This window comes from Rattus norvegicus, chromosome 14 (genome assembly GCF_036323735.1).
Source record: "Rattus norvegicus strain BN/NHsdMcwi chromosome 14, GRCr8, whole genome shotgun sequence".
NCBI lineage: Eukaryota > Metazoa > Chordata > Mammalia > Rodentia > Muridae > Rattus > Rattus norvegicus.
Genome location: NC_086032.1, coordinates 88,097,721 through 88,113,097, shown reverse-complemented (window position 1 = coordinate 88,113,097; position 15,377 = coordinate 88,097,721). Strand labels below are relative to the sequence as shown.

At 41.6% G+C, this 15,377-nt stretch overlaps 1 protein-coding gene and 1 pseudogene across 1 annotated transcript in view; both read right to left on the bottom strand.

Annotated features, from left to right (window-relative positions):
• Positions 1–15,377, bottom strand: part of Abca13 (ATP binding cassette subfamily A member 13) — a 502,723-nt gene that overhangs the window by 476,771 nt on the left and 10,575 nt on the right. Inside the window, exon 2 of the mRNA XM_063273790.1 lies at positions 3,053–3,146. Coding sequence (XP_063129860.1) covers positions 3,053–3,146 — 94 coding nt within the window. The remainder of the gene's footprint in view (positions 1–3,052; positions 3,147–15,377) is intronic.
• Gapdh-ps48 (Glyceraldehyde-3-phosphate dehydrogenase, pseudogene 48) lies at positions 3,979–6,904 on the bottom strand (annotated as a pseudogene).

The window sequence follows — 15,377 nt, the reverse complement described above, 5'->3', positions numbered from 1 at the left end:
ATAGCTTCTCCCTTGGAGAGCCCAGACATTCCAAATTTGCTGCATCTGTGTATAGTATATCTTCACCCCTTGCTATCCCTACTCATGGTTCCAGGATCTAAGCCATGCAAGGACACAACAGAATATCTGTCCTACAAGTCTACACTCCATAATGTTATATTGTTTACCTTGTTATTAACCTAAAATACATCTGAGGAACTACTCAAGGAGTATAAAACCCTTTTATACTTTGCGCTCCCTCCCAGACATGATGTAACTCTCACTTCATTTATCTTTCCTGTCATGTGGTAGTCACTCTTCTGTTACATAGCCAAGCCTTTTGGCACAGCCCTCTATAAATCAACCATGAGTAGGAAAAACAAAATGAATGTTTTTTTAAGTTGAGGTAAAAGCTTTCAGACAGAAGCCAACTTGTATTCTTAAACATTTATGTGAAATTTCTAAATGTCACGCAGAACAAAAACACTTTCCTATATCAAATAATATCAAAACTTTTCAGAAATCTGGCATTGTGATACGCACTTTTAATCCTGCACTGGGGAAGCAGAAGCAGACAGATCTCTGAAATTTGAGGCCAGCCTTATCTACATAGTGGGTTTCAGGGCAGCCAGGGCTACATAAACAGACTAAGTCTCAGAAGGAAAAAAAGAAGAAAGAGAAGGAGAAGGAAAAGAAGAAGACAACTGAGACAAGGAAGAGGAAGTGAATAAAGGCATGGAGGGAGGGTGGAAAGGGAAACAAGGAAGGGAGGGAAGGGGAACAAGAAAGGAAAGAAGGAAGAAAGGGAAGGGAGGGAGGGAGGGAGGGAGGGAGGGAGGGAGGGAGGGAGGGAGGGAAGGAAAATATTTCAGGAAAAGTAGTCCTATAATGAGCCAACATCTTAATTAATAAAGTGCTGGCAAAACATGCCTCAACCCCCTTTCTTTGCCTGAGTGGGTGGGGTGTGAAGAAAATGACAACAGCAAACAACTGGGAAGCTCCTGATCTATGTGCTGTGGCTCACAGATCATTCATAAAGTCCAGGGAACAGCTTTCTCCCAGTATCTACTTCTTCATTCGAACTTGAAGACCCACTATGCTGAGAATTTAGCATAATGTTTTTCACACAGAAGACATTCACTAAATATTTGATGGCTTAATGAGTAAACGAACAAGGATGAGTGAATGGATAATTGTAAAAAATGTTTGATGCTTAAGAGAAGGTGAAATTCTTAGCAAACAAAAGACATGAGGTCCTAGAGAAATCTGGAGTAATAAACCAGTAATTAAAGACGCATTTCTCTAGATGGTTCCATACCTCTTCTGAGGAATGCACCCATAATAGAGGCTACACCAGTGGGTGTTTGGAGGATCAAAGTTTGAGTGGACTTGTTCTCATATGGAGACCCATATGACACTTCTCTCACTGTGTCATAGCTCATTCTACTAGGCCATCCTGCTAGAATGTTCTTTAAAGGAATAAAAGACCCTAGATACATATTTGTTGAATGAATAAATAAAATATTAAAAATTAAAAACCCTGAAAAGATTTTCAGCACTTCATAACTGAAATTACAATACCTAGCTTCATCATTTTCTGTAATGCCCAATGCCGTCCTCATAAGCACAAAGGAGTCATTAGACCCATTGCCTTTTCAATATGCAAAACCTAAATATTACTGACAAGCTCTTACAGATAAACATTTAATAATCATTTTTCCATGGGCAGCTGGTAAAATTAAACAAACCACACATTTCAAGCAACATAGTGAGAATAAAACAGTGTCACCATTTCTCAAGAGGTACGGCTACTGGGCTGTCAAATCCAACAGACAAAGTTCCCTGACTGACCATGCTTCTGGAGAAGTGGACATTATTGTAAGTTTATTAGTGAATGTCCTTCATCACAGTTTCTACTTCTAACATCCTCACCCCTGTCATGCCCTGTTAAAATGAAAGGTGTCTCCTTTACCTCTGCTTCTAGTTCCTTCTAAATGAATAAAGGTTAATCCATCCAAGCCCAGATCCTTTCAGCTTGGGTGAAAGGATAAATCTATTTGCTAGATTGAGCAAACATCTATGAATGCCATTCTTAAGCAGTGAAGAAACCTAAGTTGCCTCTTCCCGGCACATTCCTCAGTTATATCACTGTTGTCTTAATAGAACCCTCGTCATCTACCACACTAAGAATCCAGTGTCAATAAACAACAGAGAAAAGTGAAGTTGGTTTTCCTTCAGACATTGGCAACTTTCCATGGAGAAGTGACTATTAAATTATATTTAAACCAGAGAGGTGACACTCTCAGGACTCATTGGGAATGACCTTAGCCAAAATGCCCAATATTGGGGAAAAGGAACTCAAAGAGTCCACCTCCAACAGATAGACGGGGTCTCACATGGGGAGGACTGAGGGTTACTAACCCACAGTCAAAATTCCTGACGTAGAATTGTTCCTGTTTAAAAGAACTGCAGGGACAAAAATGGAGAAGAGACTGAAGGAAAGGAGGTCCAATGACTGACCCAACTCAGGATCTATCTCATGGGGGGTTGGGGGGACCAAAACCACTATTACTGATGTTATGATGTGCTTACAGACAGGAGCCTGGCATGGCTGTCCCCTGAGAGGCCCTACCAGCAACTGATTGAGACAGAAGCAGAAACTTATACCCAACCACTGGACTGAAGTCAGGGACCTCTATGGTTGAATTAGGGGAAGGACTGAAGAAGCTGAAAGGGAGAGCGACCCCAGTAGGAGGATCAACAGTCTCAACCCCAGGGAGCTCCCAGAGACTGAGCTACCAACCAGGAGCATACATGGCCAGTCAGAGGCCCCTGGCACACATGTAACAGAGGTCTGCCTCGTCTGGTGTCAGTGAGAAAAGATGCACTTAATCCTCCAGAGACTTGAGGCTCCAGGGAAGGGGGAAGCCTGATGGGGGAAGCACCCTCTCAGAGGGAAGGGGGGAGGAGGAATGGGAAGAGGAACTGTAGGAGGAGGGAATTGGGGGAGGGCAATGACTGGAATTTAAATAAATAAAATAATAATTTTTGAAAAAAAAATCATGAAACTTACAATTCTCTCTGTGTCTGGGGGGTTCTTGAAAACGAAGCACTGTCAGAATCATAAACAGGATGCACGGCCAGAAGAACTCAGCCAGGGAGAGGACCTGGAAAATACAAAAGACAATGTGCTGGGCCATAGACACTATAATAATCCCACCATCTGAAGGATGGTAGGCAGCCGGGTCATGCTACATTCATAGAAAGTCACTGCTGCCCCTATCTGGGTTGTGAGCATGCCTGTCAGAAACATGGATGAACACAGTGTCAGAATGTATTGAGTAACAACATGCTCACAAGGTACAATGGTTTCATTGACAACAATGTGCCCCCCATCCCACCTTCCTTGGTAGCTGGCCAAGGCAAACACAGGTTCTTTTATTCCAATCCAAATTTCCAAAATTAATATTGGATCACACATTACACATCATGCAGTAAATATATCTCTATGTATATTACAGAGTGGCCACAGAAGATCTATAAGTCCCAACCAAGTCTAAAGAATTTCAAAGAGGCATGAGGTAGACTAGGGATAGGGAAGGGTAGGGGTGTGTGCCTGAGGTCCTCACTGCAGCTGCTCCCTGTGAAGCAGACTACAGAGTCAAAGCTGAGCCATAATAGTGCAAGGTAAAGGATATTGGAGGCTATAGAAAGAAGAGACAAGACTGGGTCCTGACAGATGAGCCAGTAGAGAGACAGAAGACTACTATAGAAGGTCACATGAGCATCAGGGTTGAAGCATGCTGAAGACCCTAGAACAGTTGGAACAGTTGGAAGTTCTCTGCCTATAGCGTTCTCTCTCTCTCTCTCTCTCTCTCTCTCTCTCTCTCTCTCTCTCTCTCTCTCTCTCTGATGCAATGAACTTTATTGATGGTATTCAAGAGAGTAGGGAAGGCTCCCTAGGCCCATCCTGCTACTATGGAGGTCTGGGATGGAAATTGTGAAGAAGGTGCTCAGTGTTGGGGGCTGAGTTGGGATGCGGACTCCTCAGCAACTGAGAGCCTCTCTCTTGCTCTCAGTATCCTTGCTGGGGTGGGGAAGGTGGTCCATGGTTTCTTACTCCTTGGAGGCCATGTAGGCCATGAGTTCCACCACCCCTATTGCTGTAGACAATTCATTGTATTAATTGTCATACCAGGAAATGAGCTTTACAAAGTTGTCATTGAGTGCAATGCCAGCCCCAGTATCAAAGGTGGAAGAGTAGGAGCTGCTGTTGAAGTTTCAGGAGACAACCTGGTCCTCAGTGTAGCCCAGGGTGCCCTTTAGTGAGTCCTCAGATACCTGCTTCACCACCTTCTTGATGTCATCATACTTGGCAGGTTTCTCCAGAAGGCATGTCAGATCCACAATGGATACACAGAAGGCCATGCCAGTGAACTTCCCATTCAACTCTGAGATGACCTTGCCCACAGCCTTGGCAGTACCAGTGGATACAGGCATGATGTTCTGGGCTGCCCCACGGCCATCACACCACAGCTTTCCAGAGGGGCCATCCACAGTCTTCTGAGTGGCTGTGATGGCGTGGACTGTGGTCATGAGCCCTTCCACGATGCCAGAGTTGTCATGGATGACCTTGGCCAGGGAGGCTAAACAGTTGATGGTGCAAGATGCATTACTGACAGTCTTGAGTGAATTGTCATATTTCACTCTTGAGTGAGTTGCCATATTTCTCGAGGTTCACACCCATCACAACATGGGGGCATTGGCCAAGGGGACAGAGATGATGACCCTTTTGGCCCCACCCTTCAAGTGAGCCCCAGCCTTCTCCATGGTGGTGAAGATGCCAGTAGACTCCATGACATAATCAACACCAGCATCACTCCATTTGATGTTAGTGGGATCTTGATCCTGGAAGATGGTGATGGCTTCCCATTGATGACAAGCTTCCCATTCTCAGCCTTGACTGTGCCATTGAACTTGCCATGGGTAGAGTCATATTGGAACATGTAGACCATGTAGTTGGGGTCAATGAAGTGGTTGTTGATGGCAACAATCTGCATTTTGCCAGATGCAGAGAAGGCAGCCTTGGTAACCAGGCACCCAGTACTGCCAAATCTCTTCACACCGACCTTCACCATCTTGTCTACAGGATGAGGCTGGCAAGGCACAAGAAGATGCAGCTGTCTCAGGAACAGGGAGAAGCAGAGAGCCAGATCTCTTGATACAAACACTGGGTGGTCAGGTTTGACAGGCTGGCATGGCTTATGTGCCCTCCTCTTTACGGAGGCCAGGAGAGGAAGTTTCACCTCTTTCTCAGTCTGGTACATCCACGAAGTTCTCAGGACTGGTTTTCATGAGACAATTTTATTGTTGTCTACCTATATTCTTCTAATCTTGATTTTTCTCTGACAAATTTATAGTGTGTTGAAGAATGGTTATCAGACTGTGCCTTATGGGTGGCAACTGCTAGATGTTCTCTTCATAGATGCTCTCTTCACCTCTGGTGAGATGCTGTTATCCCATGTCTACATTGTACTCTATGGGGCAGGGCATAGCCCAGTAAGCCACTTGCACATAACAATGTAACTGAAGGCCCAGCATAGCCTGATCTCAAATCTCTCCAGGATCCAGGCTCAGTTGGGGCCTTGAGATCCCAATCCATGATGTCTCCTCATCATCATTCTCACCTGTCCTGGATCCTGTTCTTTTCCATTTCCAAGATTGTTTTCAATTTCAGAAGCGTCATAAAAGAAGTTAAAGAACTAAAATCTTCACCCTCATTTCCTGTGCTCCAACAGATCAACTTCTGTTCATTTTTCTCATGCCTTCAACCACATTCCCTGGCCCCATCTGAGAACCCCACTCTCACTTTGCTATTACAACACAATGAGTGACTATACAGAGGCCACAGGCCCATGCTTCTAAAAAGTGGCACTTTTTGTGTTAAAATATCCTATTCTGTGAATTGCTTTGGCTAAACTGGAATAAACTCCTCAACCTAAATTTACTATAGTCAAATCTTTGGACACTCTAAAGAGCTGCCCAGAAGATTGCAGTAATATGTAATTCTGAACTATCTTTTCAGTGCCAGGACTTGAACCCACGGCCTCATGCATGCTTGGCAAATGTGTTTCTCTGGGCCATAGATAGCCCCAACCTTACATTTTTAAAATTGAAAGAAATGAACTGACAATGGAATAAGGAATTGATGTGAAAAAGAGATACAATTTTAAGCCAATGTTCTTGTGAATAATCCTTATTGGTTTCAGTCCACCTCACCTCTATAAACACAACATGGGTAAGGCAGTGGATAAGTTCATGCGAAAAACTGTCTAAAACTCATCAAGCTAAAGACAGTATCTTATGGCGTCAGATACTAGGTTCTAATGCTTGAACTGAAAGTGAACTTCTGGTCTCTTTGGCCTCTTTATTTCTCAGCCTGCCATTACCATCTCCCTCACACCACATGAGTCTGGGCAAACAAAACTGCAACTCTCTCATCGAGAGTGAAGCCTGATCATCACCCTGTCCCATCTCGCCCCTATAGCACGCAAGATTAACTCCCTTAGTTTTTGTTGGTTTTCTGGCAATGTTTGGAATCCCACCCAGGGCCTCTTGCAGGCTAGACAATCACCTCACCCTGAACAACAGCTCCGGCCCCAGCTTTTAACTTCAGTCATAGTTTTATCAAATTGATATGGAAAAGTAATTTGCTTGCATTACTAGAACGAAACTGTTTTTAAGCACCTAACAATTCCTTGCCTACTAATTCTCTGTTCTTCCAGGTTCCAATTTCTCTATTAAATCATATTTTAACTACCTTGTAAATCATCATTTTCTGGTTTTTGATTAAAGAATTTAACTTTCTCTTAGCCTTGGGTGGTCCTGATATTTTGTCTCTATTTCATTCGCTTTATTTATTTATTTATTTATTTTTGCTTTTTGTTTGAGATGGGATCTCAGATAGTCCAGGTTTGCCTCACACTCACTATGTGTTTGAGACTAGCCCTGAGCAGTTGACTTCCTGCCTCTACCCAAGAGCTAGGGTTATAAGCATATGCCCATCTTACTTGCTCTTTTATTATTTAAATCTTTCGGGCAAGCAACTTACCAACTTAAAAAAAAATTTAGTATCTTTACTCTCTTTCCTAGATGCCAAGAAAATGAAATTTAAGGGATTTTGCCAAGTAAACTCTGTCAGCCATGACCACAATAATCATCTTTTTTTTTTTTTTTTCAGAGCTGGGGACCGAACCCAGGGCCTTGCGCTTGCTAGGCAAGCGCTCTACAACTGAGCTAAATCCCCAACCCCCACAAGAATCATCAATGCAGTCTTAAACTAATAACAAATTTGTAGTTGCAAATGAAAATCACTGCAAATATTAGAATTCCACATTCCTTCAAGAAGACCCTTTGAAGAGTTTAGAATTCAAAAGGAAGTCCAATTAAAGCTAAAAGAACACTACTTCTGAGATTTTTTAATCTACAAGCTGGTCAACTGCCCTTTTGAAAAGTGCAAATAAGAACTTTCTACCGTTCTGAATCTGAAATTATCCCCAGAGGAAAGCATCCACAGAGATGCTAAGTTCTGCTGCGTCAATGTCCTCTGTGCACCCGTGAATCTGTTCCTTTCATGAGGCTGCCTCTCTGAAGGGGGCAAAGTCTCCCCTTCTCCTCACATTTTCATGATTTTCTTCTCATATGTCATAAGCCCAGAAACTCGCTCGGCATTTTTAATCATCCTCCTGCTAATGGGCATGTCTCCTGTCAGATAACACTGCTCTCCCTCCCAGCCTCAGGCTCTCACTTCAAACCACTATGATCTGCTCTAAATGAAAAAGCCCATCAGTGTTCAAAAGCACCAGGCGTGAGCAGTACCATGGGCTCTGCTCTCGAGAAAAATAATCAATCATCCCTTGAACCTATTAATGCTTGAAAAAGCATGGGTCACATTTCCAAGCAACTGCAAAGCTGGCCACTCCTTTAGTCAAATCCCAGGAGGCCGTTCCAACCAGGAGAAAGTGAAGAGTCCCCTTTACACCGGACTTTCAGAGCCCTTCTCTGTGACCTTTACGGGTATAGGAATCCCAATTTTATTCTCCTGTCACATCTCATCCCATGCACAAATAGAGATTTTTCCTTTTGCTTTCAGCACAGCTCAGACAGGAGAGAATTTAGGAGACCCTAACAGTATGAACATGCATAGAGGATCTTGATAAAAAAATCGAGGGAGAGTTTCTTCCTTCATACAAAATAAGGAGGAGGGTAGAAAAGATAAGTTAGAGCAGCAGTTCTCAACCTGTGAGTCATGACCCCTTTGGGAGTCACATATCAGATATTTACATTACAAGTCATAAAGGCAGGAAAATTAATTATGAAGTAGCAATGAAATAATTTTATGGTTGGAGATCACAACATGAAGGCCTGTATTAAAGGTCACAGCTTTAAGAAGGTTGAGAATCGCTGAGTTAGAGGAAACGGAAAAACTTGTCTTTGCCTGATCCCTAAAATAATTAATAATAATAATAATAATAATAATAATAATAACCCACAAAAATGATTAGTCTCAATAGGACAGAAACTTCCCCAAATGAATAGAGTGAACGTAGGATAAAACATTTAACAAAATTCACAGGAGAACACAGAGCCTAATTAATGTAATAAAGATTTTCTTTTATCTATGTCAGATGAGCTCCCTCTTCAACTCCATCAATCATCATTTCCAGCACACTTCCTGTTACAACAACAATAACAAAAGCAAAAACATAAAAATAAAAGTATTTAGAAAAGATCACCGAAGAGTCAAGAACAAATACAGTCTCTGAGCTAAGCTGCCAGAGTGAGTCACATTCCTTACAGCACATCAGCTTCCCTGACTCAACAAAGAGAACAAAAGAAACGTCACAGATTTAAAAGTCACAACAACAACAACAACATCATCATCAACAACTAGACACTCGTGACACATGAATCCTTGATCACATAAAGTTGGAGTTAACAATAATGACCTTTAAAATATTTTAAAGACAAAAATTTTCAAACAAACAAACAAAAAAAAGACTATGCAATTTAAGAAATTAGCATCTCTAAGGGAAAGAATTTTAAAAAATAGAGCCCAAAATGGCCAAAGCTACAGAAGACTTCAACTGAAGATTAAAAGAGCAATTTTGTGCTGCACTTTAGAAAATTAACTGTTCTTGAGCTGTGGCTGGTGAAATTCAGAATACTTATAGAAGAAATAAAAGAAGAAAACTGCAGGGTTTAAACAAGGAAACAACAGTTGGAAAGGTTGTGCACAAGCCAAGCTTGAACATATCCTTAAAATATTCCATATAAATGCCAGTGTATCAATATCCACAATATTTCTGCTTGCTTGCTTACTTGCTTGCTTGCAGGGGTGTGTACATGCCAAGGCAAGCATGTGGAGGTCAAAGGACTCATGTGTAGGTTCTGGAACTCAAACTCAGATCATTAGGAATAGCACCAACTGCCTTTACTCACTTGTTGATCCAATATCTACATTACCTAAAGATAAAGTACATATGGATTTTAAAATCATATATAAAAATATATTCCCATACTTAGCTAAAATTGTCCTGGAACCAAAACAAACACACATGTGTGTTGTGCTCTCAGTGACTAGAGAACACAGATAATTTAGGGACCATGAGCAGTGAAGGGTGAAACCGTGACAATAATACACGGTCAACATGAGAATGGCAACAACTTATAATCCAATAATATCATTTCTGCATTCAGTGCTGCTGGCTGGAACCAGTTGAGCATTGCTGCTGAGGTCCCAGTTCCAAAAGAATGCAAAATCTCAAGAGAAAAAAACAGAAAATGTGATATTTTAAAAATTATAAATTATGCCTAGGAATTTTTTCCAAGCACCTAAAAGATGTAAATCTAGGGATGATAGAAATGAAGTACTCCAAAGAATACAGAAATACCCTGAGACAGTGTGGGGGGAGACTTTTGCACACACCCACAGCACACACTACCTATCCATGTGTACATACATAAACACCACATACACATATGCAGTCATGCATATTGTTCTGGTTGGGATTATTTTTTTTAAACACCTTGACACAAACTACAGTCATTTGGGAAGAGGAACTCTCAATTGAGGAAATGCTTCCATAACATTGGCCTATAATAGGCAAGTCAGTCCAGCGTTTTCTTGATTAATGGTTGATGCGGAAGAATTCAGCCAACTCCAGGCACTGCCACACTGTGCATAGAACCCTGGGTTGTATAAGAAAAAAGACTGAGAAAACCATGAGAAGCAAGTCAGTAAGCAGCATTCCTCTGTGGCTTCTGCTTCAGTTCCTGCTTACAGGTTTCTACCTCGAGTTATTCCCTGACTTAACCTCAGGGAAGTGTAAAATGAAAATAAGTCCTTCCCCCTCGAGTCATTCTTGGTCATGGTGTTTTATCAGAGCAATAGAAATCCTAACTTAGAAACATGTGCAAAAGTGCGTACATACTACACACACACACACACACACACACACACACACACACACCACACCAACACCCCCAAGACACACACATACACACACACACACACACACACACCACACACCAAGACACACACATGCACTCCACATGCACATGTCCACACCCACACCGACCCATATGCACATCCACACAGACCCACACACATGCACATATACCCACACTCCCAGAGAGAAGAGAAAGAGGAGGAAAGGAGAGAAGATGTCAAGAGTTCAAGAAAGACACCCATCAACAGGGAAACCAGAGTCACCAACCATCAGCTCATCGACAGCAAGAAACCACAACACAATTATATCTCTCTGCACTGCTAGGAGGTTAGTTGATTTAGAAATAGTGTCACAGGGAGATTACATCTCAAGAACACAAGAAAAGAGAATTGTAAGATAAACCAGGTTATCCCATTGCCAAACACACTAAAGCGGCTTTCAGATCATGTGCTCAGATTCCAAACAATGCTGGGATTAAACTATTTGAAAGACAAGGATTTCAGGCTTTCCTTTCAAAGACACAGGCAGGTAAGATTTAGAGACGAAAAGTACGCCGCAGCACGTAAATAGTAAACAAGTCACTCAACACCACACAAACAAGACTTAAGACAAGACACTGAGGGGACCACTACAAAACAAGAATTTCTGCAGAAAAACACCTCAGCAGCTTACGGTGAAGACTAAACATATATGTGTGTACTTCATAGTCTAATATAGAACACCTGACAAAAATCAGGGGTGAGAGTTCCAAATTCACTTGTGCAGAAGACTCTGGGCAACATGCTTTGCAATAATGGTGTATGCCTCCAGCAAGAGTCAATAAGAAAATACATTTTAAATGATAATCAATAATCCACCAAGAAATATAGAACAGCTAAGGAGCAAAACAAAATGCAAAAAAAAACAGTAAAACATGCGCAATTTTACATGATATTTAATTTTATTCAAAGACACCAGAGGATGTAAATAAGTAATAAATGAACAGTGCTAGTGCATAAAATGTCGTGAAGATGCTATTCTGCCCTGACCTCTGCGCTCAATGCAAACCTGTACCTCCACACGACACAACTGCCAGGAAGTCAAATGGACCCCCAACAAGTATGTTTGTTAGGGTTTGCCTATTGGCGTACCTAATGAGCTGGTTCTCAGATGAATTTAGTAGAAATACCAAAAAGAACCAACATCATTTACATCAATAGGTCAGAACTTGTCTTCTAATATGTCAGAACTTGTCTTCTAATATGTCAAAGCCTTGTACAGAGTAATGATCATCAAAACAATGTATTGTTCATTACAAAGAGGCCAACTGCCCTTTGAAGGGCATAGATAGCTCGGAAACAGAGTCATGCACATCTGAAATTCCGATATATTGAAGAAGAGGAGGAGGAAGATGAAGGAGGAGGAGGAGGAAGAAGAGGGAGGAGGAGAGATAGATCAATGGGAGATCTGCTATCCAGCAGCTTTGACATACGATTGGTCTTCTGAGAGCTAAGTTGGGAGATGGATATGGCAGAGGTCTCTCCCATGCCATAAATTAAATGAGAGAATTAAATGAGAGAAAATGGGGGAAAAAAAAGAATATGTGGAAGAAAACAGAAAGTACCAAATTGGTGTCTTTAGATACACATTCCTTAAACTACAAAAAAATAGGGCTGGAGAGATGGCTCAGTGGTTAAGAGCACTGACTGCTCTTCCAGAGGTCCTGAGTTCAATTCCCAGCAACCGCATGGTGGCTCACAACCATGTCTAACAGGGATCCGATGCCCTCTTCTGGTGTGTCTGAAGACAGCTACAGTGTACTCACATACATAAAATAAACAAAATCTTTTAAAAAACAAAAAAAAAACTACAAAAAAAATAAACCCTATTAAAATGCTATCTGTGTTTTTTTTAGAAAGTCTACTAAAAATAAAAAAATTAACAGACCCATTTGCTTGTTTAGTAGAAAGCAAGTATCATGTCAGGCACCACCCTGCATACTGGAGAAACAGTGAACAACGTAGATAGAACCCCTGCTTCAAAGACGATAAAATGAATGGACAAACTGAACATCTCTGATGCAAAACCTGGAGGAGATTCAAAACACCCCTACATCCATAAAATGCACGGCAATGATATGACATCATCAGTAGAAAAACACATGCCATGAAACTTTATTCTGGGTATAAAATTATTATATTATAGTATAAAATTCCCTTCAGGCTGTGTGTAAAAATGTCCATGAAATATAAATAAACTTGTGTTTAGATGGAAGGTGTAATTCTTTCCCCAAGGATCTCTTTATATGTATGTGAAAATCTTCCATAATCTGGAAAATATCAGAAATCTGAAATATGCCTGGGCCCTTAGGTATCCTGCACACATCACATTATACCTATGCTTGTGAAATGAAAGAAGTCGTGTTCTTCAGGGCACTTGGAAATGAAGACAACTGGGGTTGGGGATTTAGCTCAGTGGTAGAGCGCTTGCCTAGCAAGCGCAAGGCCCTGAGTTCGGTCCCCAGCTCCGAAAAAAAAAAGAAAAAAAGAAAAACGGAAATGAGACAACTAAGCCCATGGCTTCCTCCCATGATTCTGCAGTATTTCCAAGCAGCACATACGCCTCAAGATGTCCAGCGGGATGGGCTTCACTGTGCCGGCTAGCACCTTGGAAACCATGACTTAACTATTTTACCTCATGTCCTTGAACTGACTCCTGACGGACCCTGGACAAAGCTTAAGCCTACAGAGTAAACAAGTCCATTCCACCTCACTGGCGACTGAGCCTAAAGCCATTTTTAAGTCCTCCAAGTGGCTCCTGCCACATGTGGTTTGGGTTACAGTGGAAAATATAAAGGATAAAAATAAAATTGCCAATGAATTAAGAAAGAAAAGGACCCCTTTGGGGAAGCAGCTTGTCCCAAGATCTCATTTGCTGAAGGAAGGAGAACCAACCTAAGTTTAGAATGTCAAAGAAGGTGAAGTAAGGCACATAATTACTTTGTTACCCTGGACTTTGAAAACAAAGACTTCCCGGTACACATGAAGTTCTATTGTGTCTGCCTGGGGTGCTTCAGGGCCTCCCAGTGGCGACCTTTTAGAAGTAGGGACTTTTCCAGAAGGGTTTGGCAGCCTTTGCTGTTGTTCCTTTAGAAAAGCCAATCTAGATCTCACACAGTTCACACAAACAAAGATTATATCAGTACCCAATACCGCCTTCAATTGCAGGTACAGCACAGCAGGTACTGTACAGCGAGGAGCTGTGACATCCCAAGAGCTCAGAGCTCCCACTCCGCTTCCTCAAGAAAACCTTGATGAGAGTTGGGCACTGAGAAAAAGGAAAGTTGACGAATGAAGTCTTTCTCCTTCCATTAAAAAAAAAGGGCATTCTATTGAAAAATTATCATTTGTTTTTTGACACTCATTCACTGAACATTTACTTAGCACTGACTCAGTCAAACACTGAGCTATAGATTCTCGCATTAAAAAAGTTAACAAGAAATAATTTCTTCCTGCACGCACTTAAAAAGGACAGAAAGAGGGTTGGGGATTTAGCTCAGTGGTAGAGCACTTGCCTAGCAAGCACAAGGCCCTGGGTTCGGTCCTCAGCTCTGAAAAAAAAAAAGACAGAAAGATGAGTAAGGTGTACCCTGGGTGGTACACATTAGAATGTTCTAGAGACAAGGAAGGCATCTACCTTCAGATTACAACTGTACTGTGACCGAGGGCTCACACTCATTATGAAACAAGACAAGTTCTAAAATATTGTCAAAAGCATTTCAATATTGTTCTAGTGCCATAGATAGATTGATGAATGAATGGATGGATGGGTGGGTGGGTGGATGAATGGATGGATGGATAGATAGATAGATAGATAGATAGATAGATAGATAGATAGATAGATAGACAGACAGATAGATAGACAGACAAATAGACAGAGAGACAGAGAGACAGGCAGATAGAGAGACTGATCATGGGTCATTAGCAAATCAGTGACACATCATGTTCAATGAAGCATTTTTAAATCCTCCATTAACGCAGCCAGAGTTGAGATGCATGATCTATTACACGAGGGTCACACCTTTTCTGACGTAGCTGTGTCCTGTCACAGATAGGAGGACAAGCCTGGAGAAAGGAATGGTATACAATATCCAAAATCAGGATAGCAAAACTTAAGGAAAAAAGAAGGAAAGAAAATGGAGAGGTACATACATATATATATATATATATATATATATATATATATATATATATATGCACAGAGCCATATTGGATTTGGGCCTAGCCGCTTTTTGACTGCATGGCTCAAAGTGGCTAGGTGACTTTGGGCTGTTTGGCCACAGATATTCACCCCTAAGATGACTGTCTTAAGTCTTAAGATTGTTGAATGAAAGCCTCTCCCATGAATTTATGGCACAAGAAGATAACATTCAAGGGATGCCTCAGCTCCCTTAGCAGATACCTGTTACCTCCTTAATCAACACCCAGTGTCTCCACCGCCTGACCTCATTGTCTACTGCCTGACCTCTTTGCCTCCAGCTATCACTGCCTGTATCCGCACCTCCCCCTCCTCTGTGTTTCACAAAGGACACTCCCCCTACCTGAAAGCCTTAAAAGCTGTAACATTCACCCCAATAAACGAGACCTTGACAACAGAACTTTTGCTTGGTCTCCTTCTTCTCTTCACCCCCATTTTGGCCCACAGGTAGAAAGCCTCTTCAGGACCCTGAATAACTGGGTCCCCGCTGGCGGGGACATATATATATATATATATATATATATATATATATATATATATATATATATATATATATATATCCGCCAGGCTAGAAAAGACATTGGCAGACCTTTCATGTAAATGAAAGTAGATCTGGGGCAAAGCCCATCTTTGTACAAACCTCTCAAAATA